Source organism: Corylus avellana, chromosome ca10, assembly GCF_901000735.1.
Source record: "Corylus avellana chromosome ca10, CavTom2PMs-1.0".
Taxonomy (NCBI): domain Eukaryota; kingdom Viridiplantae; phylum Streptophyta; class Magnoliopsida; order Fagales; family Betulaceae; genus Corylus; species Corylus avellana.
This window is the reverse complement of record NC_081550.1, coordinates 10,930,699-10,945,056: the sequence shown is the minus strand read 5'-3', so window position 1 is coordinate 10,945,056 and position 14,358 is coordinate 10,930,699. Positions and strand designations below refer to the sequence as shown.

At 34.9% G+C, this 14,358-nt stretch overlaps 2 protein-coding genes across 3 annotated transcripts in view; one reads left to right on the top strand and one right to left on the bottom strand.

The window, feature by feature from the left end:
- LOC132163812 (probable U3 small nucleolar RNA-associated protein 11) overlaps positions 1 to 14,358 on the top strand; it is a 38,301-nt gene that overhangs the window by 17,093 nt on the left and 6,850 nt on the right. The gene's annotated exons all lie outside the window — the stretch shown is intronic.
- LOC132164338 (probable glucuronoxylan glucuronosyltransferase IRX7) lies at positions 3,984 to 6,485 on the bottom strand. The gene is made up of 4 exons (XM_059574835.1): positions 5,842 to 6,485; positions 5,377 to 5,738; positions 5,012 to 5,262; positions 3,984 to 4,860 (listed from the first exon to the last, which is right to left on the bottom strand). The coding sequence occupies exons 1-4, from the start codon at positions 6,116 to 6,118 to the stop codon at positions 4,377 to 4,379; spliced, it is 1,374 nt and encodes a 457-aa protein (XP_059430818.1). The 5' UTR covers positions 6,119 to 6,485; the 3' UTR covers positions 3,984 to 4,376.

The window sequence follows — 14,358 nt, the reverse complement described above, 5'->3', positions numbered from 1 at the left end:
ATCTGATAAGTATAATAACAACAACATATCCTATTGTCAATCATGAAGAGTTTGGTATGGTTACTGGCAATTGTCCAAATTTAGTTTAAGTGGTAGCTAACTGGGAATCGCCCCTCTCAAATATGAGGTATCTAAAAATCATAAAATACGCATATATTATCATCAAGCATAGACATAGGGCAATTAATCAAAATGCAAATATTCTAGTCAAACCTAAATTATGCAAACTAGACCTTCGCTTATCTTAGATAACCTGATGTGGTGAACATGCTACTAACCTCTTTCAGAAAGGGGTTCCCTCAAATTAAATAACCCACAAGCCATAATATCTGCGTAAGTCTAAGGACTTCGTAAGTAAATCTAACAGTTAAGTATGAAATGAGCCAATATTTATGAACCAAAATAAATGTGTTTTTTTTATTATTATTTTTTTTTTGGTAAGAATCTGAATGAGGTGTTGGATTTGTGGTTTTTTTTTTTTTTTTTAATATGTCCGCACAAGAGGGGGGAGGGAGATTCGAACTAGTGACCTCCACTTCATTAGGCGTGGTCCCAGCAGATTGAGCTATCTCTTGGGGACAAGGTGCTGTCTTTGTTATTACACCATAAAAGTATAGTTTCATTTTGACAATAAATAGGTGTAATCCCAGCGGCAATCATCTATAATTTTAATGTAGAAAAAAACTACTGCTTTAATAGATCGTAACTATCATGTATGGTCTACCCGAGATATTACCCATTTTCAGCAGGGTTGGCGCTGTTCCGAAGGACCTGTAATACAATGTCGGTGCCCCAGCCATTGTATGCTACCATCCAAAATTAGCAGCCCGAACAAGTCCAATCTCGAGTGGCCCACGCTACTAATAATGTACGTTTTGTAGTGACCCACAAATCAAACATGATTGTTCCGGTCACAAAACAACCATTGGATCCAAGGCTCATATATAACACACACACATTTGATCATAGAATTAAGTATATATAGTAAGCCCATGACGATTATACCGCACGTACCGGTGTACCATGTTATATGATGAATCTCATTATTCAATTATTAAGCTAGTTACCAAGTTGCATAAAAGGTAAGTACGCTCATAATATATGCATGCTCAGTCAGCAGACATATCGCATGTTTAAGGAAAGCAGTTATAAGTAGTTACTTACCTCGTACACTCACTCAAGTTCTCCGACACTCCGAATTTCTGTTATAATGAAACATGATATATCGTTATACGCAATACTAGAGGATTTACTCGAGACACGTAAGTCCGAATCGAGAACAACTTGCTAAAAGATCACAAAACCCTAATTCTATACATTCTAGACACTGGTTGAGCATTCTATCAAACGAGCGAACGTTCGAGCTCGATGGCGAACGTTCAGCCAGAATAGAGAGAACATTCGGTTAGAGGCCGAAATGTATCCTTAGGCTTCTATCCTCAAATCACCACGTTACAAAGTACATCTTAGGCTCTAAATAAGTCCATGCAAGCATAGTAAAACATGATATTATGAAAGCTAAGGAAAACAATTATTGTTTCAAAAACATTTGAAAACCCTTTTTCCCCCAACATGCCTAAACCCTAAACCACTTTTATAAGTAATTATTTACCTATGCAAATTGATCATAAATTTGTGGCTTTAACACTCAAAAAAGATTTAGTATATATCCCAATACTTGAGCAACACAAGTATAAATGTATATTAGACTTTGCGCCAGCAAAGCGTAGTGAGTCTCATATTCAAACAACTACAACTAGTACTCTACAACAAGAATAACATGAAAACTAGGTGAATGGACAAGACTTTACCTTGAAGATGAGAAACCACCCAAAACCTCCTTCTCTCTAAAAAATCTCATCTTACTCTAGAGTTAGTATTTTTGGTTTAAGGGTAGGTTTCGGGCGAAGGGGAGAGTATTTATAGGAGTAGGCGTGCTGACCTCTGGAAAGGTGGAGAATAGTTAAATAAAAATATAATATTAATATTAAAATAAATAATTTTTAAATATAAAAATAAAAAAATAATAATAAAGCCTTAGCCTCAAAATATATCGAGCCGATTTTGGTTAGAGTGCTTTAAAAAAGTGGGTAATTAAAATAGAAAATTGTATTTTTGACTATTTTGGTGAGTCTGAAATATCGCCGTAAGCCTAACATTTTTCATTTCAAAATAGTGAAACATGTTGCCATTGCCATGACCACGCGAAGAAGAGAGACAGTAATTATGGTGACAAGTCCCACCACTTCTCTCCACTCGGTCTTAGTAATTCCTTAAAAATTAATCCTTTTTAGTGGTGTGTTTCCTGATCAGAAACTTGATCATAACCTGCCTCGTGATACTTGACCAAATTCCAAGATTGTTTATTATCTTCAACTTGTTCGGACACAGACGAAGTGTGAGAACTCGAGACCCTGCTCGGCGATTTGTTGGAAAAGTGCAGGTCATTGCCGGCGTGACAAAGACGACATTGTGTGATTTGTTGTAAGTGGAAGCAAAACACCGTCAAGAATTAATAATTTCGGCCTTGTTTGGGAAGACAATTCTTCCCGATTCTTCTTAACTTTTTTATTTATTTTTAGTTGATTTGACACTATTAACACTCAATTCATCTCAAAAATTTTTAAACAACCTAAATATAATCTCAACTTTTTTGCTCTTCGATGTTATTCGTAATTTTCAATTAAGTTTAATAAAATAGAAAAAAAAATGACAAATCCAAACGAACCCGAAATTCGCAACTTCAATGAAATTTGAAGACATCCTTATCCGAAATACAGTACTTGGGACGTAAATCCTAATTAAGAACTCGGTAATTGTAACAATGTCACGGAAACCCAAACACAATACGTGGGATTAAGAGTAGTGTAAATTGTATTAAAAAGTCATTTACAAACCGATGAGTTTTGTAGTTTATAATTTATAAAATAATTAAGTAAAAAATATTACTTTCCAACTTAATTTATTAGTAGTTGAGCTGTCAATCTTAATAATGTCATGAATTATGCTTTGCCACATATTATAATAAAAATGATAATATACCAAATAAATTTTTAAAACCTAAATCCTAATTAAAAATTCAATCACCCCAACAATTAGGGACGGAACAAAAAAATTTTATCGACAAGAGCCAAAGCGTGAATTAAAAATATATTTAAATGGGGGACCAAATAATTGATGAAAAATATATTAAAATTCTAGACGAAATTAATATATATATAAAAAAAAATATAAAAAAAAAATTATAATTCATTCAATGTTAACAAAATATAAACAAAATAAAAAATAAATATATTTTTTTAATGTAATTCAATTTTCAATTTAATCCTATAAAATGTATTAAAACTTATCAAACATAAACAGTCAAGCAACACAAATGTAAAGCGCATTAAAACTTCAAATTTTTTGACTGCTTTTTAATGGGCGCCCGGGACCAAACTAATAAATTTTTATCCAAATTCACATTTTAAAGCATATTTAAAAATATATATATATATATATATATATATAAAACTGGAGTGACAATGGCCCTACCCCAATCTGCATGTAGTTCCAGTTTTGAAATAATAAACCAATAAAAGAAATAATTCAACAATGTCACATTAAATAAAAAAAACCACCGCCCTTTCCGCGAAGCGCACTGGGAATGGGACAAGGGGTAGACTACAGACGAGAAGAATAGAGCCAGTTTGGACGTTAATGCCCCTCCATCTCCGGTTGGGGAACCGTATCCGTGACTACTGACACCACCATTAACAATTTCACAATTTCACATAATTAAAGCTCTCTGACACACCTCTCAACTCTCAACTGCCACCCTGCCAACGTCCTTAAACCCTGTGGCCCCCAGCTTTCCCACTATTTTTAAAAAAAAGTTGTCCTTTTTACGCTGCCCCCGTCATTTAATTAAATTAAAAATAATCCACATTGGAATTCTCGTCACGTGCCAAACAGCAACACACACAGACTGACAGACAAGACCAACATTGAAAGAAAATGTACAAAATTTGCTTTGATTCATTTCATGTATCAGATGCTCTCACGCGAATCATTTACAGCACATAATTTGGCGGGATCGATCTGCACGAACAAGCACCCGTCATCTATCACTATGACCCCTAAATACAGTATTATATCAAACAAAAAAAATTTAATTTTTCTCCTCAGCATTTACATAAATTATATTTCGTCCCCACAACAACCAGCCAATCAAAGCTGGGCATCTCGTCGCGAACCCACCGGCCCAAAAAATTCTTCAAAATAGGACCCCACCATCAAAATAAAATTCCGTCTTCTGATACGTTGTGGGCAGTCCAAGAAAAATCCAGCTGTGCTCCATTAACTACAATTAGCTGGCACTCTGAAAGCCCGCTCCCTTACGTGTCCGACGCCCATTGGCTCGAAACCCCCGACCCCCGAGTGTACGACCTTTCCAGCTTCTGAGCCAGAGCATGTAACACTTGCCACGTGGCGTCCCCTTCTTGGACCTGACTGTTGAACATTAGGGCCCGCCTGTTCCTTGGGTCCCACAGATTCTTTTGTATGTTGCTCAGGTTGGTCGCCGCCACGTGTTCAAGAATCGGCCCCAACTTTTCCACGTCCTTTTCGGCAACCGTGAGTGATATCTCCGTCCAATTCACGGCCGAGGCGAAGGGCAGCCGAATGCCGTCGGCTATGATCACCGGCACGCATCCCAACACGACCGACTCAACCAGCCTCGGGCTCCACGGGGCCCACCCCAGAGGGCACAAGCAGAAAACGGACCGCGCAATCTCTGACTGGTAACCGGCAAACCTCTGCCTCTTGAGATAAAACCTCCGGTCGCCGTTGTATTTACGCCATATCTCCGTCCGCACGCGCCTACCACAAAAAAAGATACAATGGAAAGAGTCAAAACGAAGAACAATACGGGAAATAGATCAACATCGCGAGGGCAATTCGGTCAATTAGCACACAACAAAAGCTATGATTAGGATTTTGATTAGATTAGAGGGAATGATGAACCAATTACTTGCTGTAGAATCGGCCGCTGACGTTCTTTGGGTGGACTTCCATTTTACCCCTGAAGAATACGAAAATATCTCGCCGCCCATTCACCGGATAATTTTCCAGAGCCTTCTGTACACTATCCGGCGGAATATATGGTGGGATTAGCACGTTCTCCGCATCCTGACACGGATGCTTATATTTGACACCAAAGGTTTGCAATATGATCGAGTTCTTCAAGAACCCAGGGATCCCATCCGCAATCGCCACGTCCTCCTTCAAAACAAAACATCACACAATAATCATGAACACAGAAAACCCTTGCAAAAACCCAGAAGCCAGATACAAGAGATTGGATTTATTTTATTTTATTTTATTTTTTCCTCTCACCATTGCGTGGAAACAGGCTCCGTAGTCGTGAGAGGCGACGAAGACGTGGTCGGAGCCCCGGGTCCGATTCCAGAACGGGTACTCCGAGGAGATGAGCCGGACGGCCGAGGATATCAGACTCCTTGCGTGCCCAATCGCTGGGAACCCATTGACGGTGCTGAAGTTGCAGGAAACGTAGACTGGCACGAAGAAAAAGTCGGCTTCATACGGATCAAAAGTTCTCACATCGCTGTTTAACAAGGCTCTGTGGATACCCACCTCCGCCGCAAACAAATGGCTGCTGCACCGCTCGTTTGAAAGCCAGTCCGTGTTGTAATTCGGCGGCAGCTCGTACACGAAAATCTTCAAGTTATTCAACAACGCTGTTGCAAAAAAATAAATAAAATGTAAAAATAAAAAAATAAAAAAATAAATCTTAATAAAAATTTTGAGCAACAGGTTGACGGAGGAAAAACGATTCTTCACCTGGATTGCTTATCGGTTGTTGGAGGAGGCTGGCGTTGGTGGACTCGTAGAGAGCGCGAGATGCAGAAGAGACACGGGTTTTGGCTAGAGGGGGAGGTTTGTTGTCTTTGGTGATGAAATAGGAGCTGAAGAGATAGAGGGATAGGGATAACCAGAGGACCCATTTGTAGTATCTGTAAAAGAAGTTCTTTTCTTGGGGTCTGCCATTTTTGGTGTGCAAGAGCCTCATCCTCACATAGAATCCCCTGTTTTTTGTGGGTCTTCTCACCTCCCCCATCTCATCTCATTTATGAACAAGAAAACCCAGAAGAACTCCCCGGCAGGTGAAAGGTGATAGTAGTTCCAATATGGCTTTCGGTTCTTGGTCTGCGATGAAGTGGAAAAGAAGAAACAGTGATTGAAGAGGATGTTTGAGTTTGTTTTGGTACAAAAAATAAAAAAAATAGAAGATAAAAAAAATATTTATATTAAATTGGTAAAAATGATAATATCCCTTCAGTTTCTTGAATGGGTTTGGTTGGGTTCTGGTGCTTCCAATTCCATAATATAAAAATAAAGAAATCCAAGCGAACAAAAGAAACAGGGTTTTGCAGGTTGCTGTTCTGAGGGGGAGAAAGTGGCGTGTTTTGTTCAGTTCACATGCTGCCGAAGGTCTCGGTTTCTATGCATGTTTTGGCCCTTTCAGAATTTTGACGAGTTCAATGACGGAAACGCCCTCCGCGGTTTGTCATTACTGTATTTACCTGTATTAATTGTTATGGTATAAGAAATGCTATTTTTTCCTCTCCTATTTTTTTTTTTTTTTAAATTCTATTTAATTCTATTTATATTATTTTAGATGGGTGAAAAATTAGATGAAAAATTAGTTTTAGAAAAACAGTTCAGATCAATATTTTTTTCATTTTTTTTAACTCATTTTATAAATTTAATAGATCAACCATTAAATTTGTGAACTTCACATAAATTGAATTAGGATCCTCTCAAGTTTAAATGAACTAGAGAATATTTAATTAGTTATATTAGAAGGGTATTTTTGTCTCCTTAAAAAGTGAAAAAACACAAATACCATTCATATATAACTAACTAGATATTATCCAGTTCAAATGAAAGATAAGATCTTGTTTCACATAAATTTAAATTATTTAATGGTGAATTCATTCATTCTACAGAAATGATTAAAAAATGGTTAAAAAATAAATGAATTTTATCATTTGTCTAATTTTTATCATTTTTCTTAAATTTATAAGACTCACGTGTAAGTCTTACCAATTTTATAGTAGATTTGAAATAAAATTAAACAACAAATGAACAAGAGTTGAAAAAATAGCACAACTCTATATGTTGGACAATGATCATCTCCATTTTAAATGAAATACAGGAGCCAATCAATGTTTTTCGGGAAATGCTAGACATCCCAAGACTTTCTTTCCAAAAGTTATTCTCAAATAATGTATCATCATCCAATAAGTTGATGACACAATTTTCAAAATAATAAATCTCATGAGATGGTAACACATCATTTGGAAACTAACATTTAAAAAAAAAAAAAAAAAAATTAAATGTGTAGCACTCCTCATATTTTTAAGAACAATGTTCAAAAAAATTAGAATGGCTATTTTATAAACACTAACTAGATTCTATTTATCCAAAAAAAAAAAAAAAAAAATTCTCTCAATTTCAAAAGAAATAGAGAAGAGCCCATCAATGTTTTTGAGAATAGTAAAATTGTAAAAAAAAAAAAAAAAAGACTATGAACACTAATTGTATCCTCTTGATTTCCTTTTAGAAAATTAAATAATCATTTAATCCCTCTTAAAAACACCAATTGGAATCCTCCGGATTTCATTTCCCTATCATTTAAGCTTGACTTAATAATAACATGTCGTTCAAATCAATGTGTAATAATGATCTTTGTGCGTAATTAATGAGCATTAGATTGAAGTGGGGGCCAGTGTGTACAGCTGGGTTGAGTGGTTGGGGAACGTAAATTGCATTTGATGCCCCCGGTTGGAGATTCTTGAAGGGCAAGGTACAGCACCACCATAACGCAATGTTTGTTGGGGTGTCGTAGATTGCAATACAATTTTATAAATAAAAAGCCTACCAAAGAATTCACACCAGCAAAAAAGATGTTTTTTTGTTTGTGTTTTTTTTTTAGTGAAAAGAAAGGCACTTATAAAGAAAGTAAGGCACAAAATATATGCAATAATTGTGGAATCTAAATGAAGTCACATTTCATGTCTACTTTTCTTTCTTTTATTTATCTTTGAATTGTCGTCTACCAAGACTTGGTCGTAGTTGCTTGTAAGTTGTAACGACTCATGGAGTCACGGGTGTCTTAATATGAATTGAGGTTTGAGACAATAATTCTAGATAAATGATTTTTTTTTCCTCCCTAGTGATCTTTTCTCGTCTTATTCTTGCAAACGTATCGATAAATTTGTGAGACCCACATGAGTCTCATAAATTCAATAAAAAAATTTACAATAATAAGGCAAGAGAAAACTGTTAGAGATAATAACGACTCGTGTCTTAATATGAATTGAGGTTTGAGACAATAATTCTAGAAAAAAGGTTTTTTTTTTCCTCCCTAGTGATCTTTTCTGCTCTTATTCTTGCAAATGTATTGTTAAATTTGTGAGACCCACGTAAGTCTCATAAATTTAATAAAAAATTTACAATAATAGGACAGGAGAGAACTGTTAGAGATAATAATAATATGAGTCTATCATTTGATCTCTACAATCACATTCAAAGCTACCAACCGAGACGTGTGCAAAGACTAGAAAGCATAGATGACATTCACTATAACGCCCCTAACCCGTTAAGGTTAGGTTTACTAACTTGATCTCTCAAAACACAAACTATTATAAAGCTTTCCAGAGCAATTATTTAAATGCTGAGTTAATTTTTTTATAAAAAGAAAAAATTAAAATAAGCACAAGAAAAATTTAATATTAAAATTTTAAATGCGAAAACATTTGGTATAAACAAAAGAAAACTAACAGCATAATTTAAAAATCCAAATAGAAAAGACTCCGTGCTAGTGCACTTATTATAAAAGGAAAAAAAAATGTTTCATGAAATGAGTCTATGGTCCTTCTAACTCCCCATTCAGGCCTTCTATTCATTCATGCTTATAACCTGAAAACAAATATAATAAGGGTGAGCGAAAAAATGCTTAATAAGTAGATCCTCAACCATAAAACAGTTGAGTTAAACCAATCATTAAATTAATCATTGTAAAATAAAAAAAAATATAAAAAAATAATAATAATCGTAAAGATTGATTGGAATTGTCACATCAACATTGTAGAATAATTGTGAGATAAATTCCACTGGGATTTTTATCAGAATTAAAAACTTTAGGGAATCAAACATTACACAGCCTAACCCAAAAGAAGAAAAAAAAAGAAGTTATGCCATAGTTATTTATTTTGATGGGGATCCCAGTGAACTTTGAGATATTAAGATATTGTACATTGGAAATAATTGGAAGCTTCATATTTATGTGCTAGCTCACCTTACACTGTTTTGAACTTGTGATGCCTCTGCTTGTCTTTTGTAAGTAGTTAGACTTTGAAATTCCGATTCTTGCTAATGAATGAAAATCATGGTCTTAAGTGACACTTGAGTTTTGGGGACAAAATAAACTTTGCATAATGTTTGTGGGTAACATTTATGTTAAACTCTCACGAGACTTCACTCGTCCTACTAGGGATGCCAATGGGTTTAAAAGGCTTGTTGCATATACTAAATGCAATCGTGTTTCCTAGGACAGTGGAGATAGAGTGTTTTTGTTTTCGTTTCTTCTTATTTTTAGTTTCATATGGCTAAGGGACTAACAATATATAAGTTTGAGGGTGTGATAAGAACTAAAATAATCACATTTTAGCCCATTAATTTACATTTTTTAATATCTTAGTTTTGTTATTTTGTATTGTTTTACTTCCTTTTTATGTTTTATGTATTTTTCTAGGTTTTTTAAGAAAATAAAGCATTTCTGGAAAAGCTACAAGCTTCAAGGGCATTTTGGGAAGAAGCTGCAAAAAGCAAGGATCGAGCGCATCACTTAGGCTTGAGCGCAGAAGCAGAAAGCTCGAGCGCGGCACACAAGGGATCGATCGCAGGATGCAATCAAGTGCACTCGGAGCGCCTAGATGCGGCAGAAGCCCTTTTTCACTTCAAATTAGGTTTTTAGTTCCCTAGTTGAATTAGGAGACTGACCCTCCGAGTTTATTAGGTTTTCTAGAGTCTCTAGGGTTTTTCTAAGCCTATAAATAGGCCTCTATGCCTCGTAGAAAATACACAATTCCAAAAAGCAGAATGTGGAGCTACTTCCTAGGAGTCATTTTCGGTTTCTTCTTTTCTTATCTTTTTAGTTTATTTTTATTATGTCTAGCTAAATACTTTTGTTAGGGGGTAGATTGAAGCCCTAATTATGTCTTTTGAGGATTTCAATTATGCCTTTGTTACAATCATGGTTTAGTTTATTTAAATTGATTAGTTCCTGTTTATTTGAATTCCCCATATAAATGTGTTTAATTATCATGTGCATATGTGGATCTGTTAATTTAGTCTATTTGGATAACCGATTCCTGGGCTTAATAAATTAACAAAAGAATCCATCATGGATTCTTGGGATAATCAACATGGGGAACTAGGAGTAGATACCATGCCCTAGGCTTCATGTGTTTGTTGATTTCCATAGATTTATGTTTCCCTAAAGAACAACTTAGTAAATACCATGTTAAATCCTTTAGGGAAGAAAAGAATTAGAGTAGATTTCATATCTATTCATTGCTTAGGAAAATCAATAGCTTAAGGAGTAGATATCATGCCCTTAGGTTGACAAACATTAAATATATCAACATGATTGGAACATTGGCTTATTTGTATCTTAATTAGTCTGATTAGTGGTAGATGTCAAATCCATAATCTTTTCGTTATCTTTTTCTCTTTCAACATTGCGAATCTGTGATAGTTTGGCAATTTAATTCGGAGAATCAATTTTAAACAAAATCAACAATCATCGTAGGAATGATCTCGTATTTGCATCCTATACTATCATTTTGATCTCATGCACTTGCAAGTAAAACGTAGCAGATATTCGCCTATTAATTTTGGTGGGTATTTGTCATAACACCATGCGCTCGAGCAGTCAAATCAGTAGGATCGAACATAGACCTGCGATTGAGCGCACCATCTTGTGATCGAGTGCAGTTGTGCGTTGGGCAACATTGGACACGATTTGCCACGGTTTTTCATGGTTTTGAAGACTAGAATCCAATTCCAACTCAATTGTTAAGTTGTTAGGCTGCACAAGAACGTCTAGAGTTGTTTCAAACCTTATAAATAGGCCCTCTAGTCATCCAAATAGATGGGGGAAGAAGCAGACACAAGCTCGGGAGAAGAATTGGAAGCTAGATCAAGAAGAGTTTTGGGTTTTTCTTCTCTTTCTCATTTATTTTATCATGTAGCTAGTACTTTAATTAGGGCTCGATTAAAGCCATAATCATGTCTCTTTAGGATTGCAATATTGGTGCTTTTGCTGCAATTATATTTTGGGATACTTAACTTGATTATTTTCTATTTGATTGAATTCCTCATATAAATGTGCCTTATCAATATATGCATGTGTTTAGATTTGTTATTTATGTCAATTTGGATGACCGAGTCTTAGGCATAATAAAGTGATAAAAGAACCTCATAACGGGTTCTTGGATTAATCAATATGAAAAACCGATAGTAGATATCATGTCCTAGGTTTTATGTATTTATTGATTTACATAGATTTATGCTTTCTTAAATAACAACTTAGTAAATAGCATGCTATATCATTTGAGAAAGAAAATAATAGAGTAGATATCTTACCTAATTCGTTTCTTAGGGAGATCAATAGCTTAAGGAGTAGATACAATGCCCTTAGGTTGGCAAGCATTAAGTATATCGGTATGATTGTACCATTGGCCAATTGTTTATCTTAATTTAGTATGATTAGTGGTGGATATCAAAACTCTAACACTTTCATTCTTATAATTTCAATTTAATCTTTCAATTAGTGATATTTAGATATTTAATTTGGAAAATAATTTTAAACATAATTTACCAATCCTCGTGGGAATAATCTCGTATTTGCTCTCTATACTATCGTTTTGATCTTGTGCACTTGCGAGTAAAACGTAGTAATTATTCGCCTATTAATTTAAGTGGATAATTGTCACAACGGTTGGCCAAGGTATACTTTAAAAATGTGTAACACTAAGAAAGCAACAATAGCAACATAAAGAGTAAGAAATAAACTAGAAATCACCTTGAGGATGGCAAGACTCCACCCAAGGCTTCCTCCTTCTCTCTCAAAGATCACTCCTCACTCTAGGGTTAAGATTTCTTGATGTAAGAAGGGGTTGAAGTCGAAGGGCATGGTTTATGTAGGGGCTTAGGACGTGCCTTGGTCTGAAAAGTGGAGAATCAGTTAAAATTGCTTTTCAAAAATGGCAGCGAGCACTCGGGTACTGTTGAGCAAGCGTTCGAGTACTATTACACAATGGGTAAAAAGGTTCAGGTGTACGTTTGGGTTTTTTCCAATGGTTTTGTAGACTGGCCAGCGAGCGCTCCTGTGGTCCCATAGCACGCGCTCGTACCTAGGCCAAGAGCGGGCGCTCTATGGTCCCCAAGCATGCACTCGACCAATGAGGTGGATTTTGGGGTTTTTGTTTCAAAAAGTCTCAAAGGTTTGGGTTCTTTGAAAACAGTTTAGATATTTTGGTTTAAAGTTTTGTTTTAAGGAAACATCAATTGTTTTAGTAGGAAATCTTTATCTATAAAAACAGGTGTTTTGTCGGGGTATTACAGGGCTACTCATGAACTCTCACTCTTTCCTTGTCATATTGGGATATGACAAGAGAGATACCTATGTTGTATGGGAATCAACCACTGTAAATTAGGGGTTGGTTTGTAACAGGATTCTGGCATGGACTAAGGGGATGTCTGGGCGATTCTTTTGTACTTAGGAGGAATTCGGATCCTCAAGAGATACTAGTCTCGGGAATGAGGAATCAACCGAGAAAGTCTTCCCCTCCCGACTGCCTCCAGAAAGTTCACTAGGCCTTCTGAAGCCCAATGGAAAGCCACGAGGGTCTTTTCTTCCTAGCCCACTACTTCGTCTTTATTTCATGGGCCCATAGTTATATGGGGTTAACCGGGCGGTTTAATTTCCCAACAATTATGTAGTTTTTCCTTCTAGTATGAACAATAAATAGGTTGAAGCTGTTCATGTACACCATAAACTTAATTTATTTATTTTCTCTAATCCTTTTTCTTTTTTTTACTCTCTCTCCTCATCTTTCTTTCACATTTTCTCCCACAAAAATAAAAATAAAAATAAATAAAAAATAATAAAATAAAAAATTGCTAAAATGTGAATAAATAAAATAAAAAGTTATACTTTTTTTTTTTAACTATTCTATGTACTTCAACCGTTATACATCTTGTTGCGATCTTCATTCTACGTGCATATATAAAATAATCACGTGAGTTACACGCCAAAGTCAAAACATGTCAATAGTGGTCCTCTATCCAATTGATGCCCTAGAGAATAAATTATGGGTTGAATATTGTACGTAAAAAATGATGAATTTTTTGAGAGTTGAGAATTTAGTCTCAATTATAATTAGATTACTTTCTTGAACACCCGTATTATATATGTTGACCCATCAATGTCTGAGTGTGTTTGGAGAGTTTATAAGCAGCAGATTAATTCACGGATGGAATCATGATGTTTTATTCAAAAAGGTTAAAGTACAAAAGAGAAGTTAAACCTAATTTTAATAAACATTAAATCTAATTTTTAAGCTTAAAATTACACACACACAGATAAATATATATATATAATTTAATGTAAAAAGTTGAAAATAAAAGAGGGCCTTGCAGCCACATAATCTACTTGTAATGATATATTATATATACGTGTCAATCCAGCTTTTGGAGTATTTAGTGAAGGGGAATGTGTACCAGAATAACAATCATACATAGAGGCCATATGGGCCCCATAATTTTGAGTAATTTCTCTGAAAATCAAGTTTGGTTTTTGTCTCTTTCACTTATTCATTAAGGAAGGGCCAGCTGAAAATGAATGGAGAGTCCAAAGGCATGTTCTATGCGTCGTCTTTTTTTAAGAGAAAAATATATTTTGGCCTCTATATATTATCATTATTATTATTATTATGTGTCAAATTAGATATTTTTGCATTTTTCTTCCTAAAACTCTTAAAGTTATTAAAAAAAAAAAAAAATTAAAAGAACATATAAAAATAGCAATTTGAAAAAAAGAAAAAGATTTAAAACCCTTTTGGTGTTTTCGGTTCTTCTCTTTCTAATTTTTTTTTTTTAATAATTTTAATTTTTTAAAATTGTTATTTTTTAATAAATTTAAAGGTATTTTTGGGAAGAAAAATACAAAAGTGTATAATTTTATAAGCAGTGGTACTATGGAAAGCTCGTATGTCACTTCTTTTT